Consider the following 10,774-nt stretch of genomic DNA (forward strand, 5'->3'; position numbering starts at 1 on the left):
GGGGGGGGAGGGGGTGGAGGGGGAAGGAATGTCAATGTTATCACCTCTAAGAACAACATGACAATTAACTCCCAAGGGAATTGTTAAACTGCTCTTGTGAATTTTATTTTTGTTCAAAGTTTCTAATGACCATAATAGAACAAAACTTAGATTGGAAAAAGATCATAATTAAGATGACTCATAAGTCTATAAATTATTATGTCACCTTTTGTGACCCTTTGTAGTTAGTATCCACAAGGACAATAATCCAAATTAATTAGTACACCTTATGAATTATTTCACCTGAGAAAGTACTATAAAACTACAAGTTCCCAACTCTCTAACAAACCAATGGCCAAATCAAATGATAAATTGCTTTACATATATATATCAAAGAAAAAGTAAGGAGCTTTTTAAAAACCAAATTCCATAGATTAGGGCAGCAGGTTTCTTGAATAAATAAGCAGGAAACATACTACTCAAAATTGAACAACTCTTATCTTTAGGAATTTAAGTAGCAACTAAGATATAACAAGCTAGGCCCATGAACAGATTAAGAAGGATTTGTTTATGTTAATTAAGTTGTCCACATATGGATTGAATCGTATCAATAAATAAATAAACTACAAGTAAAAGAAATAATATTCGATCTGATTAAGTGATTAAACAAATTATAAGCAACAATAATTTATTATTCCCTACTGGAAAGTGTGGTTAGCAAAGCTTGGTACAAATCAATTGATGTATAAAGGGGTTGAAGAATCAAGTATATTTAGTTCCTCATGCGATTATGCTGGATTTTTACCAAATCTTAATTTAAATAGGATTTCTTGATTAACTTAATGCATTGTCAACACCATGATGTTATTGACATTTTGTACTCTACGAGCCTTAGAAAACATTGAGCCCAAATTTGAAATTCTGTTGTTCCAGCTACGCATTTGTTTGATTTGACCTATCATAACTTACAAAATCTAGCAACTACTTTTATACAAGTGATGGTAAATAATATGAGATCCTATTCATCCTTCAACGTTCGTCATCCGTGCATTAAGCTCTCGCTATATGAGGTCTACAAAGGATTGGATTACATTTGGGCCAAGTGTGTCATCCTCCTTACCAAGTATTGAAATCTTTTCCTCTCTTTGTGACACTCTCTAGTGGGCCTAAAATGAATATGCTAGGAGGCCCTATTTTGGAAACCCAACGGTGAATGTTCAAACCTTAGTAGGCCAATTAGAAATTTGGCTACTGATGTACTTATTAGTCAGAAATTTGCTTTCACTAGGGGTAGGTTATTAAGAACGTTATAAATTTTGTTCTCAATCTCTATAAGTAATGCAAAAAGGTTAAGAACGAAGAAATACTTACTTTCCTATTACTATTACCATTGTTGGTAACAAAGTGTCTTTTACTTTATTATGTACTTATTTCGTATGATATAATTCATCATTTCATTCAATTTTACTTGCTTGATAACTCTTTTCTCCGATGAGAGATAAAAATAATAATTAAAGAATTCAAAGCTGACAAAGATGTTAGGTTTGAGAAATGACTCAACAAAATATGATTATATTCACTTTGTGATATCTTAATCTGTTTTTGAGTTCGATTAAGTAAAAAGATATTTTCAAAAAAGAACACGAAGAAAGTAAAATATGAAAAAATATAAGGGCCTCGAGTGAAAAGATATTTCTAAAGAGCAAAGAGGGATTTCTAATCTAATAAGAAAATCCAAGCCAAATCCCCTTATCACTTCATTTTCCCCTCTTACAGTTGCCATGGCAGCTCTCAATCTTCCTTCTTTTTCCAAAACCTTAAACCCTAATTCTCAATTCCAAAACCTCCCTAAAACCCCAACTTTTCTTCTTTCTCTTTCCTACCCTTTTCTCACAACCTCTCTCTCTTCAATTCCACCCGCAAAAAATTCAAGATTCCCAGTTGTAAGAGCCATTTCTGATGGAGAATACTCTTCTAAGAGGAGCAGTAACAGTGACGAAAGGGAAACTATTATGTTACCTGGATGTGATTATAACCACTGGCTTATTGTCATGGAGTTCCCTAAAGACCCTGCTCCTACTAGAGAACAGATGATTGATACTTATCTTGACACTCTTGCCACCGTTCTTGGAAGGTTAGTTTCGTAATGTATTGTTATTTCTTGTTTTTATGGGCTTTAATTTGGGGTGGGGATTGGGGGGTTTGAGTATTGCTATGAAAGTTTTTATGTTGACAACTAGTTACTGAAGATATATGATTCTGAATATGTTTGATAATTTTCCTTAGTGATTGTATTCCTAGTTGTGTTATTTATGGTGACAGTTAGTTACAGAATTATTACTTGTAAACTGTGAACAAAGATGATATCTTTAGGCATAGATTGTCCAAATTGTGGACTTCAAGATAGTCCATCCCAAGAACTTGAAGATTAATCTTATGCTAATGAGTAAATCCAGTTTCTACTGTGAAAGTACCATTGATTAAGAGGGTGGCGGAGTTGTTGTTATTGACAAAGTAGTTACTGATAAAATTTTGGTAGGAGTTTGTAACTATATTGCTTTAGCAGGATAGACTATTTTCTTATTAACCAGCAGAGTTTTTGTTGGCTTGTTAATCTAAATTTTCTTATCAGTATGGAAGAGGCAAAGAAGAACATGTATGCCTTTAGTACTACCACTTACACTGGTTTTCAGTGCACTGTATCTGAAGAAACATCAGAGAAGTTTAAGGGTGAGTTCTTATTTCAACATATGAGATGCTGTACATCCAGTGTGGTGGCATTGACTCGTTCGTTTTTCTATTTGATATTCATTCTGTAGGTTTACCTGGAGTTCTGTGGGTCCTGCCTGATTCTTATATAGATGTGAAGAACAAGGACTATGGAGGTTAGAAATTTCTTCCTTTGAACTCAGTTTCACTTGTGATTCTACAGCGAGATAACCTCTATGTGGTTTCTTCTTTCAGGAGATAAGTACATCAATGGAGAAATAATCCCTTGTCAGTATCCTACTTACCAACCCAAGCAGGCTAACAGAACAAGAAGCAAGAGTAAAGCATATGTAAGAAGAAGAGATGGTCCTCCGCCTGAACGAACAAGACAAGCAGCAGCTCCCGAGTCTTCCTCCTAAAACTATAATGGTGCATTTTGTAAGTGCCTTTCTTTTTCTTGACGCTCACTAAAGAAACAGAGAACTCACAGTTTTATCCCATTTGTTGTGGTTGGCATAAAGTCAACCTTATGCGGCTGAATGGATTGAAATTTATTCTGTAGGAAAACCATACCCTATTCCACTGTTTATTTAGTTAAGCCTAATAAGTTCATTCTGTTGCTAATCTTCTATCTTTTTTGCCAGGGGTTTATCTGATCTTAGAGTCGACTTGCCATTTGGAAATGCCAATATATCATTCATAGTCTCATATTGGTGAGCAATTCAACAAAGATATGTTGGTGCTTAAAGGTTAGATGGAAATACACTGCTAGTCTAGGAGTTTGGTAGAATGCGTTTATTGTTTTATCTTTCCTCTAGACTAGCTTTCTGGTTGCATTATTGAGAATGAGAAAGAAAGCTGTGTCGGTATGTAATTTTGATCGTTACCAGGTTATTCTATGTTCAAAGCCTGAATATGTACGTGATGACTCATTATATTTTTCTGCTGGTTCATATATCTTGATGTTTGCTATGCTTACAAATTAGATCACGCAGATGATAGAAAGATGCACCTTCTTGGAAGGAAATTTACTTCTTAAAGTGAACGTAAATGTTGAATGAAGAAACTTAAATAGGAGGAAATGCAGCTGAAACCTAAGAAATTATGTTTATAGCGTTGTTACTTGCTAGTGAACTGCATGATGTCATTTACAGTAATTACAAAAGGAGCAACATAATGTTGTTCCTTTTGAGTTGCCCCCTCGAATTGCTTGGTTCACAAAACTTTTTGGGCAATGACGCAAGCCTGCAAGGGTTGGTGTAGCCTGTGTGTTAAGTTGGCTAGCTTTTGAAGTTCTTTTGCTTGTTGATGCAAGTTAATTATACTAAGCGCCGTAACACAGTACTTTTTCCCCCAAGGTAGGCCGACAAGGCACTGTATGAAGTTCCATTTTTTCTATTGAGCTCTACTAATGGTACAATTTCTGTAATTGAACTATGGTTCTGCAAAATCCCTGGTCAGTGAGACAGGGCTTTAAGCTAGATGTGACTCTATATGTGCCTTGGTCTGCAATACATGATTTAAAATATATGTTGAAGAGGAAGGTGTGATATTGTCCTCTTTTGTTCTTCCAACATAAATAATTTGGTTGACCTTTTTTTTATTTTAACATCTCCAGAATACCCAGGTAAAGTGCGTTTAACCAAAAACATCATGCAGTGTGCTCTTACAACCTTGTTGAAGTAGTCATATTGAACATATGTCATACTTGGAGGATTTTCTTCTAATATCTAAAAAATAGCAAACAAAAGACTCTTCATATTCTTATGGAGTATTACTTACATGTACTCATTTCAGATATGCAACTCGAGCCAAGTCCCATTTACATAGGTTGTAAAATATCACAGCAGCAAGGGGAGGTGACTTTTTATTAAAATCTTGATTGAGATGTTGAAATTTCGTAAGGGTCCACACTTAACCATGCTTCCACAACAGGGAAATCTAGATATTTTTTCCCTCAACCACCTTTCCCACGGAGCTATGGTTGATCTTTCTTTGTCAGAAAATTAAACTGTACACATAAAAGATTTTCTATCAATGTATATACAGTACTTAGATACTAAATTCACTTAGCTTTTCCATGTTTACCTGCTATTATGATTCTCAACTGCTCTTACTGAAAACTGTAGTTGTTTATATGTTAACGTACAAGAGTGATAAGAGTTTTAGGTTTATTTTACAGATCTTTTAAAAATACATTTAAAAGTAAATAAGTAACAACAACAATTGATATACACGTATTAACTACTACACATACAGACACAATACGTACCCATAAAGTAATCGGTGCAACTCAACGTGGCACTCTATATTACTCCACTCAGCCAGTAGCATTTTCAGGAAGGTGAGGTGAGCCGTCAATTTCATCAATCATGACGTGCTTGTCTAAGTGCATAACAATCACACACTTCTCTTTTATATATGTTCTTATCTGCTTACACTATTATACCATCATCCAAACCAACCACTTTACACTCCCATGTTCTTTTTTTCTACATTGCTGAATTTGTAACCATATACATTAGAGAATTACACATATGATAGAAAATTGAAGGTTCAATAGATGGCTTTCTATGGCTACAATGGTGATGCTGGTGAGTACCATTGGACTCCTAATTTCAATGTCTCTTATGATTATGATGCTTTTCCAATATCATATTCTTCCTATGAGCAAAGTACTAATTACAATTACTACTATACTACTCAAATACATCCAGAATTGAGTTACTCTGTACACAACTCTGTTGAGCCAAAACTAATCCAGTATGAAATTGGTCCTAATTCATTGGAAACAAGAACCATAGTTTCTTGTTATACCAAAGAACAGGATGACACTCAGTTTGATGAATATGATCCAACCCCTTATGGTGGTGGTTTTGATATGGCTCAAATCTATGGAAAACCCCTTCCTCCCTCAAATGAAATATGTCATCCTCCTTCGAGTCCCAAGTCTAATGGACTTCCATTACATGGTTTCGACTATGGATCAAATAATTCGCCCTATGTAAGCCACACCAATCAGCTAGAACAACCTCAAATTCAAAACAAAGAGAATGGTGTTAAAGATGAGCAAAAATCTTTATCTGGTGTGAAAGAAAAAACCAGTCTTGAAAAACCTGCTCAACAAGATGAAGATTTTGTAGTTGGTAATGGAAAAACAGGGGAAAAACCCATTCTTGAAAAACCAGTAGAACCCCTTCAACAAGATGAAGATTTTGTAGTTGGAAATGGGAGTATAGGGGAATATGGATATGATTATGGGAGGCAATTGCAACAAATTCCATATGGTTCAGGTTTGGAATCTATGGATTTATGTGAAAGCTTATTTGGTTACTGGCCTTGCATAGCTAAGGAAAACAAGAGAAGAAATTGTAACTGTGTAAATGTTGCTGAAGATAACAGCAGTAGCAGCAATGAACAATGGAAATGTACTGCAGATTATCTTTTTGGGAATCCTTATGGATATGGTGGTGATGGAAGAGATTGGGATTGTGTTTATAACAATCAAAGTTACTATTATCATCAGCAACAACTTTAATTTTATGAAGGATTGGTAAAAAAATACCTTATCCTTCAAATAATAAAATGATTTTTAAAATATGAATCTTGTCATAGTTAGGCTATGTAGCTTTTCCTTTTTCCCTTTTAGTCATTATCATTATTGCAACTGTTAATTTTATGGAATTACACTTTTTATCCCTCAATTATTAGTAACTTGCAATTATGGTACTTGATTATTAATTCCCTTTATATGTTTTATTTAGATTGTTTCTGAAATTAGATGTTACCCTCAAAATATGGATTAACAATATAAGTTTGACGAATAATTAAATGAATTAACAATAATAAATCATTATGTTTGAGAAGATCCGCAGATAGAAAGATTAAAAGTGCACATTTCAAATTTCAAGTTAAATGTACTTAATTAAAATTAAATTTTGTTGATATTAGAGGGACTAAGAGTGCAAATCTTCCTTCAGGTTATTTATCTAAATATCTTAAAACTCTCAACTAGAAGGAGAAATCCTTTTAAGAAACTTCTGAGCAGACATGAGAATAACTAATATGAGACGTTAATGGGACCAAAAAAAAAAGGTGAAAACAATATGATATAAAAAGCATTTCGTGTTCAGTTTGAGGATTTTTATTTAGAGGGTTCGGAAAATAAAAATATAATTTGCACATCCAATAAGAATCGACCCTGCAAACTGAGGATAACATTCGCACTCCAAGTTGCAGAGTCCAATATCACTAAGCTATCTCTCTTCTTTGATTGAGATGGTTCAAAATTAGTACGTATATATACAAAAATATTAAAAATCTATCTTATATATATCATATAATTTTTTGCTGAAGAGGTTTAGATGAATACCTTGTCACCCACGTAGGTACGCCTGTTCACGTAGAATCGAAAAGGACAAAAGACCATAAAATATAAAATAAAACTATATGGAGTGGTCTGAGAGCTGGAGCTCATAAGTTCACATCTTTACATAATTCAACTTTCGTGGAGCTACGTGTAGTTAACAATTTTTAAAACTCTAACCAAATAAAGGTGACTTTAGAAAATAAATATTAATTCATTGTCCTGCATATACATATATATAAATAAAATGTAGTATGGGTTTGGATAATATATGGTTTAAAATGGAAGAAAGAAAAAGAGTAGGGTAACTTGCATTGTTTGTCCCTCACTTATTAATAAATTTTAATTTTGATCCTATAATATTTAAATAAGCATATTAAACTTCAATTACCTAATATATGTGATTTTGTCCCTACATATAGAAAATATTTATTTTTAGACTATATTAAGAATTCAAATTTAACGTACTGATAATTGGACAGTTTTGCACTTAATAATTCGTTAGATTTGTAAAGATTCCGAGTAAGAAATATAAAAAATGCGCTTATCAAATAATTGACAATTAAATATGCTTAAAAAATTCTTAAGGTCCAAATCAAGATTTGTTGATATTTGAAGGGTTAAGTGTTTAGTGTTAACCATGCGAAATAAATTTCGCTTTAAAATCGCAAGTATATGAAGTTGACATGAAAAAGGAATATTGAGTAGTTGAGGTGTCTGAACAGAAATTTCAGTTTAAAAAGTTAAAAATGAGAGAAAAAAAACTATTATTTCAATGGAATACAATTTTTTCAATCCTTCACCGGTAATTTTAAGCACTGAAGTTCAATATTTGTAAATTATTGTAATAATAAAATCAACATTTTAAGTGTAAATTTCATATATGACATATATTATAATAATATTTTTGAGTTATAGCAGTAGAGTTAGACTTTCAAGTTATAATATTAAAAATTTCAGGTTCTAACAAATTATTAAAAAAAAAATGTTTTTAATAATTGAAAAAAGTTGTTTAAAAAAAAAAAAAAAACCGGAATTGATAGTAAAAAGGTAAAAAAATTGAAATTGTGGTGTTAATTTAATTTGAATTTAGTGTAGATAATTAATAATTGGCACGAAATAAGGGATCCAAACTAATTAAGATTATTTAGTATCCTTAATTCACTCAAATTAGTTAAAATCAAATAAAAATCAGATTTTATCTCTCTTTTTTTCAACGTTTCTCTCCCTTCATTGTTTCTTCACTGTTCTGCCAGAAAAAATTCTCAATATCGAGTAATTGAAGTTAATTTTTTATATTTGAAAAAAATTGATTTTGTTGTGATGGACAACAACGTATCAATATTAATTAAACATGGTGGAAGATGAGATCCTTCAAGTTAGTATTTATTATTGTTTATTGTTTGTTTTTAAATTACAGTGAAATGAAAAAAAAAATCATAAACCTGTAAATCGTCAATATATTTAAGGTGATATCACTTTTTGTTAACTGTTGTGAAATATATAGTATTAGTGATTTTTTGTTTTTGTGGTTGTTTTGAATACTGTTTTTTTTTCTTGAAGTATAAATTAAATGTTTATTTTTGAATGAATTTGATAGAATAAATGGAAAGAAGTTTGTATGAAAGTGTGTTCAGTAATCTATTAAAAAAGTTATTTAGAATTTTGACGAATTGTATGAAAAATGATTTAAGTTGATAATGAATTTGATAGAATAAATGAATTGAAATTTGTATGAAAGTGTGTTTAGTAATCTGTAAAAAAAAGTTATTTGGAAGTTTGACGAATTATATGACAAGTGTTTTAAGTTGGTATTAAATTTGTAATTTTAGTGTTTATATTAGTTTTGTCATTTCTGTATAAAGTTGTTTGATAGTAATGAAGTATTTGGTACGAGCGAAATGTATATATTTAGAATGAATGATGATTGTTGTATGAAATGTGTATTAAGTGGGTATGAAATGTGTATTAAGTGAGTTTGAAATGTGTATTTAGTGAGTATGAAAAGTGTTTTGCAATGTACTGTCTGAATGATATTTGTATGAAAAAATAAAGACAAGTGGGTATAATTTTATTGTTATTATAATAATTTTTATATATGAACCTATCACTTGCGAGAGTCCAAAGAGAACGGTAGGAAAACCGCAACTTGAACGTTGGAAGGGGTTTGCTGAGTGAAATTCAAAAGGTCTAAAGTTACCTGCAGTAGATGTCGTCAAGTTGGCCACAACAGGAAGACATGTTCAAATTATCCTGTGCAAAACTAATGACTGTTTATTTTGTTGGTTATATTAATGTTTTGTTTTGATATGAAACATAATTGGTTTGAAGTGCATTATAGCTTAGTGTTTAATATACTATTCATTCTTTATACACTGTTCATTCAATAATCATACATAATGCATACTGTTACAAATAAAATTTATTCTAATTTAAAGATATTGTATATAGTAGTGAAAATTATAAGAAGGTAATTATGGAGTTCATTTGGTATCCCGAGTATTTAATGTAAGTTATCATGAATATTAATTTGATTTTCAATTGGTGTCATATTATAAATAAAATTATAACAAACTGCATGCCAATTGTATTCATGTTTCATTCCAACTCTAGCTTAAGTTATGGTCATACACATATTAATCAAATTTAATTCAGTTTTCATTCAAACAACATGTGTAGAATAGAAAATAATCAAATGTGAAAACACAATTCATGCATGCCAATTGTATTCATGTTTCATTCCAACTCTAGCTTAAGTTATGGTCATACACATATTAATCAAATTTAATTCAGTTTTCATTCAAACAACATGTGTAGAATAGAAAATAATCAAATGTGAAAACACAATTCATGCATGCCAATTGTATTCATGTTTCATTCCAACTCTAGCTTAAGTTATGGTCATACACATATTAATCAAATTTAATTCAGTTTTCATTCAAACAACATGTGTAGAATAGAAAATAATCAAATGTGAAAACACAATTCATGCATGCCAATTGTATTCATGTTTCATTCCAACTCTAGCTTAAGTTATGGTCATACACATATTAATCAAATTTAATTCAGTTTTCATTCAAACAACATGTGTAGAATAGAAAATAATCAAATGTGAAAACACAATTCATGCATGCCAATTGTATTCATGTTTCATTCCAACTCTAGCTTAAGTTATGGTCATACACATATTAATCAAATTTAATTCAGTTTTCATTCAAACAACATGTGTAGAATAGAAAATAATCAAATGTGAAAACACAATTCATGCATGCCAATTGTATTCATGTTTCATTCCAACTCTAGCTTAAGTTATGGTCATACACATATTAATCAAATTTAATTCAGTTTTCATTCAAACAACATGTGTAGAATAGAAAATAATCAAATGTGAAAACACAATTCATGCATGCCAATTGTATTCATGTTTCATTCCAACTCTAGCTTAAGTTATGGTCATACACATATTAATCAAATTTAATTCAGTTTTCATTCAAACAACATGTGTAGAATAGAAAATAATCAAATGTGAAAACACAATTCATGCATGCCAATTGTATTCATGTTTCATTCCAACTCTAGCTTAAGTTATGGTCATACACATATTAATCAAATTTAATTCAGTTTTCATTCAAACAACATGTGTAGAATAGAAAATAATCAAATGTGAAAACACAATTCATAACATTTGTATATAAAAATCATATCACGATTCATACAATA

General features: G+C 31.2%; 2 protein-coding genes across 2 annotated transcripts; both read left to right on the forward strand.

Annotated features, from left to right (window-relative positions):
• Positions 1–1,692: 1,692 nt before the first annotated feature.
• Positions 1,693–3,666, forward strand: LOC102597199 (DAG protein, chloroplastic). The gene is made up of 5 exons (XM_006365803.2): positions 1,693–2,113; positions 2,612–2,709; positions 2,799–2,864; positions 2,944–3,126; positions 3,333–3,666. The coding sequence occupies exons 1-4, from the start codon at positions 1,761–1,763 to the stop codon at positions 3,105–3,107; spliced, it is 681 nt and encodes a 226-aa protein (XP_006365865.1). The 5' UTR covers positions 1,693–1,760; the 3' UTR covers positions 3,108–3,126; positions 3,333–3,666.
• A 1,585-nt stretch (positions 3,667–5,251) lies between these two features.
• On the forward strand, positions 5,252–6,226 carry LOC107058655 (uncharacterized). Its single transcript, XM_015304628.1, has one exon. It carries the CDS (start codon positions 5,252–5,254, stop codon positions 6,224–6,226), a length of 975 nt encoding a protein of 324 aa, XP_015160114.1.
• Positions 6,227–10,774: the final 4,548 nt, after the last annotated feature.

The sequence above is a fragment of the Solanum tuberosum genome, unplaced genomic scaffold (assembly GCF_000226075.1).
Source record: "Solanum tuberosum cultivar DM 1-3 516 R44 unplaced genomic scaffold, SolTub_3.0 scf00590, whole genome shotgun sequence".
Classification (NCBI taxonomy): domain Eukaryota; kingdom Viridiplantae; phylum Streptophyta; class Magnoliopsida; order Solanales; family Solanaceae; genus Solanum; species Solanum tuberosum.

Coding starts and splice junctions, on each gene's coding strand:
- LOC107058655 (XM_015304628.1), top strand. CDS start 5,252: ATGGCTTTCTATGGCTACAATGGTGATGCTGGTGAGTACCATTGGACT.
- LOC102597199 (XM_006365803.2), top strand. CDS start 1,761: ATGGCAGCTCTCAATCTTCCTTCTTTTTCCAAAACCTTAAACCCTAAT. Junction 2,114..2,611: donor CTTGCCACCGTTCTTGGAAG/GTTAGTTTCGTA, acceptor TTTTCTTATCAG/TATGGAAGAGGCAAAGAAGA. Junction 2,865..2,943: donor GAAGAACAAGGACTATGGAG/GTTAGAAATTTC, acceptor TTCTTCTTTCAG/GAGATAAGTACATCAATGGA.